The sequence below is a fragment of the Schistocerca nitens genome, chromosome 1 (assembly GCF_023898315.1).
Source record: "Schistocerca nitens isolate TAMUIC-IGC-003100 chromosome 1, iqSchNite1.1, whole genome shotgun sequence".
Classification (NCBI taxonomy): Eukaryota; Metazoa; Arthropoda; class Insecta; order Orthoptera; family Acrididae; genus Schistocerca; species Schistocerca nitens.
Window position 1 is genome coordinate 25,616,019 of NC_064614.1, and position 17,918 is coordinate 25,633,936.

Consider the following 17,918-nt stretch of genomic DNA (forward strand, 5'->3'; position numbering starts at 1 on the left):
AACAGAGTAAGACAAAGCAAAGACGATGTTCTTTACAGGAAATGCTCAATATGTCCACCATCATTCCCCAACAATAGCTGTAGTCGAGGAATAATGTTGTGAACAGCACTGTAAAGCATGTCCGGAGTTATGGTGAGGCATTGGCGTCGGATGTTGTCTTTCAGCATCCCTAGAGATGTCGGTCGATCACGATACACTTCCGACTTCAGGTAACCCCAAAGCCAATAATCGCACGGACTGAGGTCTGGGGACCTGGGAGGCCAAGCATGACGAAAGTGGCGGCTGAGCACACGATCATCACCAAACGACGCGCGCAAGAGATCTTTCACGCGTCTAGCAGTATGGGGTGGTTCTAATAAAACCCCATGTCATTCCAAGCACGTGTGTCAGTTTTTACATCTCTATCTACATCATTCCGTGGTTTATTAAGTTTTTTAAATTTATACTGATTTTTTGATCACCCGGTACATACTACCATGCTCACAGCATACAATACATCAGTTTCTACGATTCGTCCGTCCTCCCCTAGGACATTAAGACAAAAAACCTTTTGATTTCATTTCGGCATATAATAATTTGCTAGATGAATGCAAACATACTGCTACAAATATACAGTGGCCTGTCTACCAGTATGACTTCTTCATCTGATCAGAGATAGCGTCTCATTCCTAATGACAGAAGCAAAGTCTGATTTCTTGGACACAATTACAGCCCTGCAAAGACAAACGGAGGAAACAAGACAATGGGTAATCCTCAAATTCACATACGGATCAGAGACAACAGGAGACGACAACAAAGGATGTGCTATATTTAGTCCACAGCTGCAGATGGCCCAAAAATACAAATTACGAGCAACTACATCTATCTATCTGACCGAGCGGTAAAATGGTGTATGAATCGGAAATACGCATCCTAAGTAATATTATCATACTCGAAAAATGTACTTCAGACAATATAAATATAAAAGTCCCAAAAACCACCAATGAATACCTATTCCGAGTTCGTTATTGGTACTGTGAGCGGCTCAGAAGGCAGAAACAAATCTGCATTTAAATGTGTGAAAGCCCATTGTGGAATCCCAGGCAATGGAAAAGTAGATCACTTGGTAAATCAGGCTACAAGCAATTGAACAACATTTGACATAAAGCTTCCGTATTAGGAATATGGACAAATTATTCGAAAAGGACATACGAATCCTAGCAGGAGAATGGATGCAGAGCTCACGACAAAAAGAATGTTTATGGACCCCAACAAGCAACATCCACGTTAAGCAGATAAGACCCAATCCTGGAACATTTCCAGAGCATTTATATCGATTGCAAATAAGCCAAACACCTGGATAGATATGGACCATATATTATCTCAATGCTACAAATATAGTGAGTCAGGCAACAAGTTTTTAGCATTTGTCATGAAAAGTAAAATCCCGCAACCAATGTCAGTCAAGTCCTTACTAATGAATCCAACATTAAAATCACAGGAAGATAATAAAAAAAAATGCTTCAAATGGCTCTGAGCACTATGGGACTTAACATTTGTGGTCATCAGTCCCCTAGAAATTAGAACTTCTTAAACCCAACTAACCTAAGGACATCACACACATCCATGCCCGAGGCAGGATCCGAACCTGCGACCGTAGCAGTCGCGCGGTTCCGGACTGAGCGCCTAGAACCGCATGGCCACCGCGGCCGGCGGAAGATAATCGAATTTACGTCAAATGAACAGATAAAGATATAAAGTTTAATAGTACATATAAGGGACAGTTAAAGTGAAACTACACCAAAAGAAGATTGAACTAAGATATTATTATTAAGCAGCAATGACTGAAAGGTGTCTAACCGAAGTAAAAAAAAAATCTCTGCCTACTCTCTTATGTTTCTCCCTTCCATAGGGGAAGTCGAAGATTATTAATTAGCAGTCTCCATTACCAGTCTGAAGAGGACGCCATTAGCAACAGCATACGCAAATGAGCGGAGGCCGCCATTAATGCAATTTACCCAAGGAGCGATCGTAATAGCTGTAGTGTCCACTGCACACATCGACTGCTGTGGTCGCGCGCGTTAGCTCCATTCGCGCCATCTTGAGATGCAGTTGTACGAGGAGACAAACGAATGGCGTTGGTTTGTTGTTTTGGGGAAGGAGACCAGACAGTGAGGTCATCGGTCTTATCGGATTAGGGAAGGACGGGGAAGGAAGTCGGCCGTGCCCTTTGATAGGAACCATCCACGAATGGCGTCAACCCCCAGTTACGTACACCTATGCACGAGCGCCCAAAGTGTGCATATCTGTAACTATAGCCTGGTTCACGTAGACCTATTACATCGTCCACGCGGGATATACCTGGTACACATGCGCAGTAGACAGTGATAACACGCGAAACGCTAACAGAACTGTCTGATCTAACAGTCGTTCGTTCTGCTGCGCGAAACACAAGGGGGGAACGTGTGACATATTGAAACGTGATTCGTTCAAATTATTTATATGGCTCAAGGTTCCTATTCAATAAGAAATTGTTTTTTATCATTATATATTGACTAATTGTTATTCTCTTATGTAGGTTACTACTATCCTGAGTTACAGACTAAACAGTTAAGCTTTATATTACCAGTCTTGGTGACACAGGTACATGTACTTATACAGCATTTTGCACATGGAGGACCCACTTGTTTTTGGAGCTATTGCCCTGGCAGTGACAGTAAATCTTCGGATTAGGGCAGAACGATGACGAAAACAAAAAGCCAGACGTTGTTGGCTGAAAAGAAGTGATAAAGGCAGCGGTATATTATTCACTGCTTATGAAAGAATTGAGGCTCGAAGATCCACATGCATTTCGGAGATTCGTGAGGATGGACATGGCCTCTTTCGAGATGCTGCTGTCTGTGATAGAAGATGGAATTAGCAAGTGCGACAGTCATGAGGGAGGCTGTCTCACATTCTCGAAATCATATAACAATAAGCAAACAACAAGCGGAAAGCACTGTGGTACACCCTTCTGCGCATGCGCCAATTATTGCTGCCTACTCCGCATGCGCGGATTGACGGCAGTTTAGAACTGGCGCACGGATAATGTGACTACTAATTTTCATAGTTTCACCCGTTCTACCGCTAGATGGCTGTCGCGCTAGATGAGTTCCTTTCACGGTGGATTGTCGTGTATACCCACTTTAGCAGCCAGCGGACCGAAAGTAACCGTTAAGTGGCGATCCAAAATTACAGGACATTGTGAAAAATTAGCACACATTTGGTTTAGCAAAAAATATCAAACAGTTACGTGAAGAAGGAATACAGACACGCACAGCCAAAGATGTTTCTGACTGTGTACAAGGCCGTTGCAGTTTTGCTGTTATTTGATTGAGGAAGGTGGAGAGAGTACGTGAAGACGCCATGCCGGTGCTCATAAACGCGCTTTACAACAATAGCCGTGCAAAATGCTGATAGCTCCTGGCACAGAAAAATTTCAACCCTCTTCAGCTATGTTGTCAAGGAAATGGATCTGAAACTACTATTGACAGCAGATTTCGCCCTTGTATTTGGCATGTTACACTGCCTTTTAACCTGGACAATGGATTAGCAAACGGGAAACATTGGAAGCTCTTTATGCTTCCTATTAACACTCAGTAAAGATGAACGTGTAAGTGTTCGCTCTTGGCGCGTGTTGCTGTCACCGATCAATTTTGTCAATGCTTTATAATTTGGTTTAAATAGTAATAGTTTTGTTAAAATATACTTAAGGCAAACTCAGTGTGAAATAAGGTACAACTTGCCTCAATGAATGAAGATAACTAAAGCATTATTTTGCAAAGTTTAATACAGTACGAGCACCGGTTTTAAGAAAGAGTTTTTAATTTCTGACATTTCCCTTTTAATTTATTTCGTTTAGACGAGTTGAAAAGCTGAGTATTTAAAAGTGATAATGAACGGCATTATGGGACACCTAAATCATTCATATAGCACCAGATTTTGTTTGCATGTTGTACAGATCTTTATTTATTTTTCTAGTTTAGTAAAGATGTAATAAAATCTCAATGATATTGGCCATTCCTGTTTATCTAGTAATTAGTACTGACCAAGGGCGTACCCAGGATCTGCACTAGGGGGGGGGGGGGGGGACAGGTCATACTAGTCTTAGCAAACAAGGACTCGAGATAACATACACCACTTCTTATTAAATAAAACAGTAAACCAGTGAAAAACTGCTTTTAATAAACATTTTAAATACAAGAATGCACTTGTACAATCCGAGAAAACATGCAGCATTTCTTATTAAATAAAACAGTAAACTAGTAAAAAACTGCGAATATCTTCTAGGGGGGGGGGGCATCTGCCCCCCCCCCCCCCCGGCCCCTCGCTGGGTACGCCCATGGTACTGACATTTATGTACATAGCAATCACATGGATTCTGTCACTCCACTATATCACATGGATTGTATCCTCCTGTTAAGTAGCAAAGTACCACTATACTAGTAGGCCTATTTATGAACTGGCAATACTTCCTCTTCTTGAAACATTTCTGCTTAAGCAGGTTATTCAACTGCCTGTACTCATTTCAGTTTTTGCTAATTGTTGTAGGTGGTAAACCAAATGACTTCCAGCCCCTAGAACCTACGGAACCTCACATGCTGGTAATGGCGAATGGAACTCTGTCAATCCTGTCTGCTTCTGCTGAAGATGAGGGCTTCTACCTCTGTCGTGCTGATAACGGCATTGGAGCTGGACTAAGCAAGGTGGTCGAGATAGCTGTCAATGGTAATAATCTACGAATGACATATTGATGTACCCTAATCTCTCAAACAACAGACAATTAATTTCTGCTCACAATAGGACATCTAAGTTATATGAGTCACTTCATATTTAGTAATCTGTATGTACTACACTGATTTTTCTTAAAATAAACCTGTGGAGAACCTTTAGAACTTAAAGAGAGGATAGCAAGTTCACACATAAAAATGGCATTTCTGGTATTTTGTTTCTAACTTTTTACTTAACTAAATAATGCTGTTTATGTTAATTCTAAGACAGAACACTAGTGACACTAATGATATGTGTTGCATCGTAAGAATGGTGGGGCCTCACTGAAGGTATATGATGAACTATGGAGTGGTCAAGGACCTATGTATATGTTCATCTGCTGGGTTACATCCAGTTCTTGGAATAGCAGCACTGAAGTCAGAAGGTATTCAAAGAAAGAAATATCGTTACTTACAGAGCAACCATTACACTGAAGTGGGACGCCCCCCCCTCCCCAAGATTTGGGAAAGAGATAGTGATGAGGCTATTATGACTGCATCATTTGCGTGTCTGTTTAGGTGTTACAAAGGAACTATTCGCCCAGCTCAGGAGTACAAAGCAACTCATTAGCACACATCTACCACATACATAAATATGCAGCATTACATAATTCAAACAATACTATTGCTTTTCCCCTTCCACTGCAAAACCCCTCAATTTAGCAATCACAGAATCGTCTAAGTGACATCATACAGCCAGTATGTGATTCTCCTTAAACTTCTGTTTTTAATGGTGGTTTTAGCTAATTTTTGATGAGAAAGGTTCTTATGATACATTTTCTTTTATTTTCAATTTTCTACCAGACTGTTCTTAATTTACTTCCACCATACCCAAATCGTGATGGGTGTATCTTGGGCGTTGCTATCTCTGAACAACACATAGCATAAGTGACACCTTTCTTTGCTGGGCTCTCTGCTTTCCACCCCATTTCTCTGTTCTGCCCTTAGTCCTTCATTATTTTAAAACAGGAACGAAAAACATGTCATGAGTCCTATGGGATATCGAAGTCTTGTGTGTATGAATTTTTATCCTCCAATTAGTCTGTTCTTTCACTTTGTTGTCACCATAGCTGTTGACTTTACATTCCATTCACTCCTTGAAAATTTAATTCCTGTTCCCACACCAAGTTCACCGATTTCTTGCCAAACATGACATAATAGAAATTTGTTTTTCAGTTCAAGTCATCAAATTTCAGAAGCAAAATATTTACACCATTCTTAGTTCCAACTATCTGGAAAATCTAAAGTTTTGCAAGTTGCCACATTTGCATCACTTTCATCATCATCAGTTACACAGAGTGATCACTGACTTTCAATAACACATGCACTGTTTAAGTTCTTAACACATTGCTTTTTACGTAGTTTGACCTGTCTTTTCTGTGGCGTGTCTTTTCTTCAGCCAATTCATCAAACTCATGATGGCAAAATAATAACTCAATATAAAAGTAAAGTTTTTCATTCTTTAATCAGCACATGGGTCATTCGCAAATATGGGTATTAATTCTATTTCTACCAGTATGACATTTAGCCAACATGTCACTTCTATATTGGTACTACAGATGGCTGAAAACAAGAAAACTTCAGCCGTTTGGGTTCCTGCAGCTCTACTGTGTGGCTTGGTCCAATGATGACATCACCTTGAGTGAAATATTCCAGAGGTAAATCAGACCTCCACTCAGATCTCCCACTTGGTAGAATTCTGCATTACAGGGTCATAAGTACTTGAAAGAACCTGAGATTGAGCATTTCATAGGAAGCAGTCGGCAACAATTGACAAAAACAGGGCAAAGAAATTCAATAGGTAGCTTTAAGATCAAATAGCAAAGACAGCTGAGGATTGAATAGCAAAAAGACAAGGCCCAGTAGAAATTATCGGATAACACATGATGTGAATTTAGTTGCTGAAAAGAAACTGTATCAAAATGTAGTGGGCAAAAGTGAATACAGACATTTGAAAAAAGAGTGAAGAAAGTGCAAAATTTTTAAGCAGGTATGGTTAGAAGAAAAATGCAAGGCTGTAGAAGCATGCATGGCTAGGGAAAAGATAGATGCCATCTATAGCAAAAACAAAGAGACCTTTAACGAAAAGAGAAACATGTGTATAATTATGGAGAACTCAGAAGCAAGTCAGTACTAAGCAAAGAATGAAAGTGAAAGATGGAAGGAATGAGTAGAAACACTACAGAATGAAAATGAACCACAAGCCAATATTATAAAAAGTGAAGTGAAGTAAATGAAGATGAAATTGGAGACAAACTGTGAAAAGAAATTGATAGAGCACTGAAGGACCTAAGTAGAAACAAGGCTCTGGAGTAGATAAAATTCCTTCAGAATTATTTGAGTCCTTGAGAGTCAACTATTACGCATGATGTACAAGATATATGACACAGGAAAAATACCATCAGACTTCAAAAAGTACATAATAATTCCAATTCCAAAATTGGCAGGTGTGACTATTATCAGACTATCAGCATAAAATGCAAAGTACTGATACCAAACAATTGAAACTCCAGGATAGAATAGAATAATTTTATTGCCGTTAGGCCATTAAGGCAATAGACAAAGTCATACATATAATACACTATAACTCATGTTGCAATAGAACAATAGGTTTGTTATTACAGTGTAATATTACAATTGATGAAATCCTACAAAGTCGTACTTATAATACTATATAATTCCTGTTGCAAAAGAGCAATAGATTTGTTATTACAGTATAATATTACAACTGACAAAGTCATAAACATAATACAATATAATTCATGTTGCAACAGAACAATAGGTTTGTTATTACAATGTAGTATTATGATTGGTGAAATTCCACAAAGTCATACTTATAATACAATATAATTCCTGTTGCAAAAGAGTAATCGGTTTGTTATGTACAATCAACTGCCTCCAGAAGTCAAATCCCTGCCACCTGAATTATTTCGGAAAAAAATTGCTCAGGACTTGAAACAACGTCCACTATATTCATTGGAAGAGTTTTTCAACAGTGGTTCTACTGAATGGACAAAATAATAAATATTGTTGTTTTATATATAATTTTTCCTAAATTTAATCTTCTTCTTATGTTAACTACACATTTAATTTTGTGTTTTACTTAAAGTACATGTTTTGCCAAAATGAAACTTTGTGTGTGTGACACTTTGCTTTATGGTATTTTCATTTGCTGCTATGAAGTTTTACTTTCCTGTTTAGTTATATTTCATTCCCACTATGTTCTATGTGTTTTTGTGCACTGCATAAATATTTTCTTTTATTTGTAATATAAATTTTGTATATGGTGTTGTATAAATGTTAGTTGATAAACATTGTATTTGTGAAGCAGTCTGTCCAGCCATGGCTGGTAAATGACGAAGATATTACAGTATAATATTGCGATTGATGAAATCCTTTATGTCATAGAGTGGATGGGCAACTAACCAGTCATACACTGAATGGTTGCTCTGGTAAATCTTTCATAGCAAGTGGAAGTTTATTAAATAATTTGTGCTCCATTAGTTCATAAATGTTCAGTGATTTTGAGAGTCCGTGGAATGGAGTATAAATACATCTCTTCGTCCTAGTGTTGTAGCAATGTATATTCTCTCTGTATTTAACTTCAGATAGCTTCTTTTTCATATAGATTAAGACATAGTATATATATGTAGGTTTGGAAACGACACCTCATTTAAATTAGAGAAACCATGAGAAACCAGTATCTTATGTGGGAAGTATAGTTGCTAAAGCACTTAGCCATATGATATGAAGGACAAAGAAGCATATGTTTCTGTCAAGGGTCACCTGAGAACTATACGTATTCAAACAGACGTGTCACTTGCTGTGAAATATAAAATTACCTTCTGCATGAAGCTGAGTATAACCTTGGATAAAAACTTTGCTCTGGTAAATCTTTCATAGCAAGTGGAAGTTTATTAAATAATTTGTGCCCCATTAACTGATGAAATTGTCAATACTGTCTTTCAGAAAATTACTAAGTGGTTCCTTGTAAACGGACTCTCACTGAATTTTGATAAGACACAGTACATACAGTTCCGTACAGTGAATGGTATGACGCCATTAATAAATATAGACCTTAATCAGAAGCATATAGCTAAGGTAGAATATTCCAAATTTTTAGGTGTGTCCATTGATGAGAGATTAAATTGGAAGAAACACATTGATGATCTGCTGAAACGTTTGAGTTCAGCTACTTATGCAATAAGGGTCATTGCAAATTTTGGTGATAAACATCTTAGTAAATTAGCTTACTACGCCTATTTTCACTCATTGCTTTCATATGGCATCATATTTTGGGGTAATTCATCACTGAGGAATAAAGTATTTATTGCACAAAAGCGTGTAATCAGAATAATAGCTGGAGTCCACCCAAGATCATCCTGCAGACATTTATTTAAGGATCTAGGGATATTCACAGTAGCTTCTCAGTATATATACTCTCTTATGAAATTTGTTATTAACAACCAAACCCAATTCAAAAGTAATAGCAGTGTGCATAACTACAATACTAGGAGAAAGGATGATCTTCACTATTCAAGATTAAATCTAACTTTGGCACAGAAAGGGGTGAATTATACTGGCACTAAAGTCTTTGGTCACTTACCAAATAGTATCAAAAGTCTGACAGATAACCAACAAGTATTTAAGAAGAAATTAAAAGAATTTCTGAATGACAACTCCTTCTACTCCATAGAGGAATTTTTAGATATAAATTAAGAAAAAAAAGAAAAAAATATTAAAAAAATAAAAATAAAAAATAAAGAAAAACAAAAAACACAAAAAAAATAAAGTTGTTATATTAACTTAAGTATGTTGTTAAATTAACCTAATTATGTCATGTATTGGAAAATTCGACTCGTTCCACATCATTACGAAATATCGTATTCATGATCCATGGAACTAGTATTAATCTAATCTAATCTAATCATAACTGTTCAGTGATTTTGAGAGTCCGTGGAATGGAGTATAAATACATCTCTTCGTCCTAGTGTTGTAGCAATGTATATTCTCTCTGCATTTAGCTTCGGGTAGCTTCTTATTCATATAGATTAAGACATAGTATATATATGTAGGTTTGGAAACGACACCTCATTTAAATTAGAGAAACCATGAGAAACCAGTATCTTATGTGGGAAGTATAGTTGCTAAAGCACTTAGCCATATGATATGAAGGACAAAGAAGCATATGTTTCTGTCAAGGGTCACCTGAGAACTATACGTATTCAAACAGACGTGTCACTTGCTGTGAAATATAAAATTACCTTCTGCATGAAGCTGAGTATAACCTTGGATAAAAACTTTTTGAATACATCTCCCGAAAACTGATCCTGTCATGTAAGGACTTTCTGTTTCAGAACCGGTGAGATTTGATGTGATGGAGAAAAATGTGACAGCTCGTCGTGGCCAGCAGGTGACCTTGAAGTGTGATGTCAGAGGGGACCATCCAATTCAGGTGAACTGGCTGTTCAGGGGGCAGCGACTGCACCACAGTTATAGGTATCTTACTCAGCACTCTTTTACTATAACAAAATTCTTGCATTAAAAAAGTAAAAAAGTAAATAATCTTAAATGGGAGAGGTATTTTCTTTTATTAAGTTCCTGAATGATTAAGGTCAGTGAATCATTTCATGATGTGGCTCTCGATTGTTGGCCAGGTAATATTAGTGTTGGTGGCAAAAGAAACTTTCATCATCAGCATTTCCCCAGTGCTATGTATTAAAGTTCCTACTCACCAAAGTTCACTGAATCATTTCATGATGTGGCTCTTGATTGTTGGCCAGATAATATTAGTGTTGGTGGCAAAAGAAACTTTCATCATCAGCATTTCCCAAGTGCTATGTATTAAAGTTCCTACTCACTAAAGTGTCAGAAAACAGTTCTAGTTTAATCTCGAACATCTCTGCATTGTGTAAAAGTACAAATGCCCTATGGCTTTATTGGATGGTATGCCCCATAAAAATTTAGGTGTCTAAATTGAAAGGCTGTTATGTCCATGTCTTCCACTAGTTTTTCATTTTGAAGTGAGACTGTTGTACTTTAGAGGTAAGTAACTGTGGCAGTTGAGTGTAATGTTATGATGATTTACACTGCCTGACAAACAAAGTGAAGCACCTAGAAGATATGGCTGAATGTTAACTTCATAGATGTTGGTGTGTAACTGATTAGAGTTGAAATTCTGGGACGGGTAGAATGACCACTAGAATATGGTAATGTTATTTGTCTTTCGTGTTGTTACCAGGACTGGTAAGGAGTATAAGTGGTGTGAACAATGTCAGACGTTGACTGATCCCTGTGAAGGACATGGAAAAGCCACGTACTTGTTTGACACATTATCAGCATTTGACTGTGTTTGAAAATGGCCTCATTGTGAGTCTCCATTTGGTTGGCCAGTCGAATTGCCCTGTATCCAGATTTATGGGTCATTCTGATGTGACTAGTCACATCCGAATGTCATCAAGGTCCGAGTTGAGCATCACAAGGGAGGACTTCTGTTATGCACCAGTCACACTGTAACCCTTTCACAAATGTGCCTGCCATCTGAGAACAAGTAATGTATTCCCTGCAACAGTCTTTGTCATCCCACACCATTGGTCAGAGACTAACAACAGCCAAGCTAGGGAGTTACTGCCCATACATACACTGCCATTAACACCACAGCATGAATGGCTACATTTGGAGTGGTGCCATGATCAGGAAGTACGCACTACTCATGAATGGCATCACATTGTGTTCAGCGATGAATTTTGGTTCTGTGTTATCCTGGATGGCTGTCAGTATGGCAGTAACTTGCGGAGAGGCCCATTCTTCCAATGTTTTAGAGAAGCACAGTGACATTATTCCTGGAGTCGTGGTGTGGAGAGCCATCAGGTATGACTTACAGTCATCGCTGGTAGTGACTGCGAGAACTGACAGCACAGCAGTATGTCACAGACATTCGGCATCCTCGTGTGTTACCTCTCACATCTCATGTGACAGTATTATAGTGCCATTTTTCAACAGGGCAATGTTCATATGCATGATAAGTGTCGCTCAGAACTCCACAAGCTGTAACATAGTCACGAATTAAACACTGATTCAGAAAGTGTAGAATAAATTTCTTTTATTTCTGTCTATGATCACAGAACTTTTGGTCCTTAGACTACTGGTTTCAGTCAGCAATGACCATCTTTAGTACAACTAGTGGATGGTCTACATCTGAAAACAATAAAACATGCCATAATGAAAAGTAATACTTTCATACATATGGAAAACATGTACATTTAAAAATGATAAGGTTTACCTGTTTTAAAACATATCCTAATATAATGAAGCCATAGTAGCATGATCAAAAAACACACACGTAAACAGCTTAGTGTCGTCATACTGATTTAAAATATGGTGTAAATTTGCCCACAATGCCAGCAGAGTTATCCTCTTAAGAGCATTACTCTTCTTAACAAACTGAGGTACAATAGCTACAAAATGTTTTTGTGTCATAAGCTCGTTAGATGTTGCCAGTGTGCGATTTACAGGGGGGGAAGGGGGGGGATTTCCCCCCCTCTGCATCAGACCATCCTGTTGTCTGGTTTTAGTTTATGCATCCCAACTTGGGATGTTTATTTCCCATGCACTGGAGTAAAACTTTACATATAATTTAAATTTGTGGAGCCGAACACTGAAAGTTTTTAGTAAGTCTTACTATTAATACTATTAATATGTTTCAGTTTTCTAACATCAGAATAAGTACAGCTTTTCACAAGTGTGCCTCTACTTTTTGAATTCCTCTCATTTACCTGTATGTAGATGATTTTGTAAATAAGCTTTACCTATAATGTACTTTTAAAGATATAACAAGGGATAGCTTTTCTGATAGTGCATACGCGTGAATAGTGAGTTTCGGCATTAACATGTATTTATAAATAGCTGTTTAACCATGCGTAACGCCACGGTCCAAGCTAGTAACTTATATAATTCTACTAAACCCCTAAGACATTCCCCCCACTGGTAAAAGCACAAATCACACCCTGGATGTCGCTATTGTAGGCCTACACGTTTCCTTCAATTATACAATTGTACAAAATCCAATAAAATGAAAAAGTACATTTGATAGAAACTATTGTGGGCTTATAATGTGTATAAGTTGTTACAGTAATAAAATGTAAGAAATTAAAAACACGGATAAAGAGGAAATACATAAATCATAACAAGTGTTTCTGTGACACTTATACAGTGATTTTAAGATTAAAAACAATAACATATACATGAACAAGCTTAAGGAACCAATAAAATAAGAATGATACAATAGTGCCACACTGGCTGCTCTTTCACAGTAAGATTTAATGAGCATTTACAGCCATGTAACAAAACTACCTTGGGATTTCACCCAGCAGAAACCAACCATACTATAAGGAGCATTGAGAATAGCATGTGAATTCTCCACAGAGAAAAAAAAGGTCATGGTCTCTGTTTGTTGGAAGAGCTTGAAACTCATAAAAGGCAAAAAGCAGGAACCAGCAGGAGTGCTCAATGAGCAGAACGATTATGTGCCCAGAGCTTACTTTATTTTGTTTGACATTGTTTTACATTGATCATTGAATGTCTCTCTTATGTATATCTTGTCTTCTCAGTACCTACTGTAGTATTAAAGTGGATTACATGTTTGTTTCATTTTCTTACATTGACCGTGTTACCCTCATGTTTGACTGTCCCTTCACTGGTTTTGTCAAACCCTCACTTTCCTCAAAATGTGTACATAGAAGTCAGATTTTGAGATATTGGAGGAGATGAGAGTCACTGGTCATGAGATCAGAAGAACTGAGGACATAATCAAAATTCTTCTAAATGAACTTGCATAAATCTGTAGGTATGCACATTGCTTCTGGTAGCTTACACATTGTTACAGTTTTCAACAATGTTGCCCTGACAACTCATGGAATTTTAGAGGAATATATTTTATCATAAAGCTATAATTTTCTCTCATATTTGGATTCAAGACTCAGCAAGATCATCAGTACTGGCCCTAGGTCTGTCACCTCTAGACTCATTTGAATAACCCTTCTTCAACACTTTTGTTTCACACATGTTCCATCAGAATTGATGGCAAATTTCAGCTGCATTATAAGCTCACGTATTTAGAAATTTCGCATCTGATAGGAGTTTTCGTTACTGCACTCACTGGTCTTTTGAAACTGTCACCACCATATCATTGTCAGTTCATTGTCATTTACTTTCACAAAACAGTGTGGTTTTACCTCATAAATGGTGGTGACAGTTTCAAAAGACCAGTGTGCAGAAGCAGTATCATCAATTGCAAATTGTACATTATTACTCCTTAAATTTCATACAGAACTCAAACTGAATCTTTGTTTACTTATCCTTGTAAAAAATGTAAACTGTCTTCTGTTTTCATATATGTTAAACTTCTTATCCCCTCTAACGAACTCTGTAGTTGATGGCTAAGCTATAATAAGTTCCCAGTAGAGTGGGACAAATCTAAGCACATAAAATGTGATAAAAAACTAAGGAGAATTTTTCTTGAAATATTTTTATTTATTCATCAAAATCAGCTTTGTCCTCTTCAAAGTAATCCCCTTCAGATATAATACACTTGTGCCAGTGCTTTTTCCAATCTAGGAAGCACTTCTGGAACTCACTTTATGTTTTGATGTTCAGTTCCTTCAGAGATTCTGGTTTTACCTCATAAATGGTGGCAAAAGGACATCCTTTCATGGTTCTCTTCAGCTTTGGGAAAGAAAGAAGTCGCAAAGGGCCATGTCCAGCAAATAAAGTAGCTGAGGCAAAATAACGATTTTGTTTCTCGCAAAAAAATATCGAACAAGCATAGAGGTGTGAGTGAAAGCATTATTGTGATGCAATTTGCACAAGCGGTTTTGTCATAATTCTGGTCGTTTTCTTTCGATTGATTCAAACAATCAGCATGTAACATGCAGACAGTGTCCTTTATTGGCAGTTCGACCATAAGGTAGGAACTCATGATGCACTTTCCAGTTGTAATTGATGAAGACAGGGAGAAGAATCTTTACATGTGATCAAAGTTTCCGAAATTTTTTCAGTCTTGACTCTTCAGTCAGTTTCCATTGGGACAGTTGCACTTGGGATCAATGTCATATCCATGTACCCATGTTCTGTCCTCTGTTATACTATTCTTTAGAAGTTTTGGATCATTGTCGACTTCATTCAGCAATTCCTGAGTGACGTGTATGCAATGTTATTTCTGATCAAAGGGGGAGGACAGTAAACTGCTGCTGGTAGCATACACGGATGAGGTGGAGAGTGGGGCAGCTACGCACAGCCGGGAGGCTAGATGGAGGGTGGGGGAGAGAGGGGGGATTAGCAGAAAAGGAGAGAAGTAGAAAGACTGGGTGCACTGGTGGAATAGAGGGCTGTGTAATGCTGGAATAGGAACAGGGAAGGGGCTGATGGGTAAGGACAATGACTAAGAAAGGTTGAGACTGGGAGGGTTATGGGAATGTGGGATATATTGCAGGGAGAGTTTCCACCTCTACAATTCATAAAAGTTCTCATTGGTAGGAAGGATCCAGATGGCACAAGCGGAGAAGCAATCATTGAAATCAAGGACGTCATGTTGGGTGGTATGCTCAGCAACAGGGTGGTCCCGTAGTTTCTTGGCCAAAGTTTGTCAGTTGCTTTTCATGCATACAGAAGCTTGTTGGTTGTCATGCTCACGTAGAATGCAGCACAGTGTTTGCAGCTTAGCTTGTAGATCACATGACTGGTTTCACAAGTAGCCCTGCCTTTGAAGGATAGGTGATGTTTGTCACTGGACTGGAGGGAGGTGGGAGGATATATGGGACAGATCTTGAATCTAGACCTATTACAGGGATATAAGCCAGGAGGCAAGGATTTGGGAGCAGTTGTTGTGTGGAGATGGATCAAAATATGGTGTAGGTTGCATGGGTGGTGCGATACCATTGTGCAAGGAGTAGGAAGGATAGTGGGCAGGATATTTCTCATTTCAGGGCATGACAAGAGGTAATAAAAAAAAACTGTTGGAGAATGAAATTCAGTTGCTCCAGTCCTGGGTGTTAGTGAGTAGGGGAACGCTCCTCTGTGGCCGATGATGGGGCTTTGGGAGGTTTTGCGTGATGGGTAAGATAAGGCACAGGAGATCTGTGTTTTACAAAGATGGGAGGGTAATTATATGACCTTTAAAGGCCTCAATGAGACCCTCATTATATTTTGAGAGGGTCTGCTCATCACTACAGATGTGATGGCCACTGGTTGCTAGTCCATGTGGAAGGGGCTTCTTGGTATGGAGTGTGTGGCAAGTCTTGAAATGGAGGTACTGCTGGTGGTTGTTACGTTTGATGTGGACAGAGGTATTGATGTAGCCATCTGTGAGGTGGAGGTCAACACCAAGGAAGGTGGCCTAATGGGTTGAGCAGGACCAGATGAAGCGAATGGGGGAGAAGGAGTTGAGATTCCGGATTAATGTTCATAAGGTGTCCTCACACTCGATCCAGATCACGAAGATGTCATCAGTGAATCTGAACCAGGTGAGAGGATTAGGATTCTGCACGTTTATGAAGGATTCCTCTAGTTGGCCCATGAACGGGTTGGCATAGGATGGCGCCATGCAGGTGCCCATAGCCATACCTAGAATTTGTTTGTAGGTAACGCCTTCAAAGGAGAAGTACTTGTGGTTGAGGATATAGTTGGTCATGGCAAGTAGGAAGGAGGTGGTGAGTGTGGAATCCATCGTGCATTGGGAAAGGTAGTGTTCAATAGGGCTCAGGCCATCAGTATTAGGGATGTTAGTGAGGTAGCACCATTAGTTACAGGCAGGGCACCGTATGGTAAAGGGACAGGAACTATGGAGAGTTGGTGGAGGAGAGTAAGTTGTGGGTAATAGGCTGAAGCTATTGGTGAATGAGAGGAAGGTATTGGCCAATGAGAGCAGAGATCCTCTCAGTGCGGGCTCAGTAACTGACCACAATGGGGCATCATGGGTGGTTGGGTTTATGGACTTTGGGAAGTATGTAGAAGGAGGAATCCTTCATAAATATCCAGAATCCCAAACTACTCATCTGGTTCAGATTCATTGATGTCATCTTCATGATCTGGATCGAGGGTGAGGACACCCTGTCCACACTGCTCCAGAACCTTGACACCTTCACCCCCATTCACTTCACCTGCTCCTACTCAATACATCAGGCCACCTTCCTTGATGTTGACCTCTATCTCAAAGTTTGCTATGTCAGTATCTCTGTCCATATCAAACCTACCAACTAACATAAATACCTCCACTTTGACAGCTGTCACCCATTCCATGGCAAGAAGTCCCTTCCATACAGCCTAGCCACCTGTGGCTGTCACATCTGTTGTGATGAGTGGCCATCTCAAAATATACCAATGGTCTCACTGAAGCCTTTATAGATCGTTATTACCATCCCAACCTTGCACAAAAACAGATCTCCTGTACCTTATCTTTCCAGTCTCCCAATACCTCATGAAGCCCCACCATCCAGCCACAGAGAAGCATTTTCCTCATGATTCAGTACCACCCAGAACTGGAGCAACTGAATTGTTTTCTCCCCCATGGTTCTGAGTACGTCTTATTGTGCCCCGAAATGATAAATGTGCTGCCCACTATCATTCCCACCCCTCCCACAGTGGTTTTCCACCATCCACTGAACCTACAGAATATCGTACACCCTTACACAACCCGTGCTCCCAATCCCTTACCTCATGGCTCATACCCCTTAATAGACCTAGATGCAAGACCTGTCCCATACATCCCCCCACCACCACCTACTCCAGTCCTGGCACAAACATCACCTATCCCATCAAAGGCAGGGCTACTTCTGAAACCAGTCAAGTGATCTACAAGCTAAACTGCAACCACTGTCCTACATTCTCTGTGGGCATGACAACCAACAAGCTGCTCTGTCCGCATGAGTGTCCACCAACAAACTGTGCCAATAAACAACTGGACCACCCTTTTGCTGAACATTCCTCCCAACATGATGTCCTTCATTTCAATGGCTGCTTCACAGCCTATGTCATATCGATCCTTCCCACCAACACTAGCTTTTCTGAATTTCGCAGGTGTAAACTCTCCCTGCAATATATCCTATGCTCCCGTAACCCTCCTAGTCTCAACCTTCA

At 39.3% G+C, this 17,918-nt stretch overlaps 1 protein-coding gene across 1 annotated transcript in view; it reads left to right on the top strand.

Moving 5' to 3' along the window:
• LOC126257285 (Down syndrome cell adhesion molecule-like protein Dscam2) overlaps positions 1–17,918 on the top strand; it is a 587,314-nt gene that overhangs the window by 369,834 nt on the left and 199,562 nt on the right. Inside the window, exons 14-15 of the mRNA XM_049955551.1 lie at positions 4,570–4,746; positions 10,145–10,286. Coding sequence (XP_049811508.1) covers positions 4,570–4,746; positions 10,145–10,286 — 319 coding nt within the window. The remainder of the gene's footprint in view (positions 1–4,569; positions 4,747–10,144; positions 10,287–17,918) is intronic.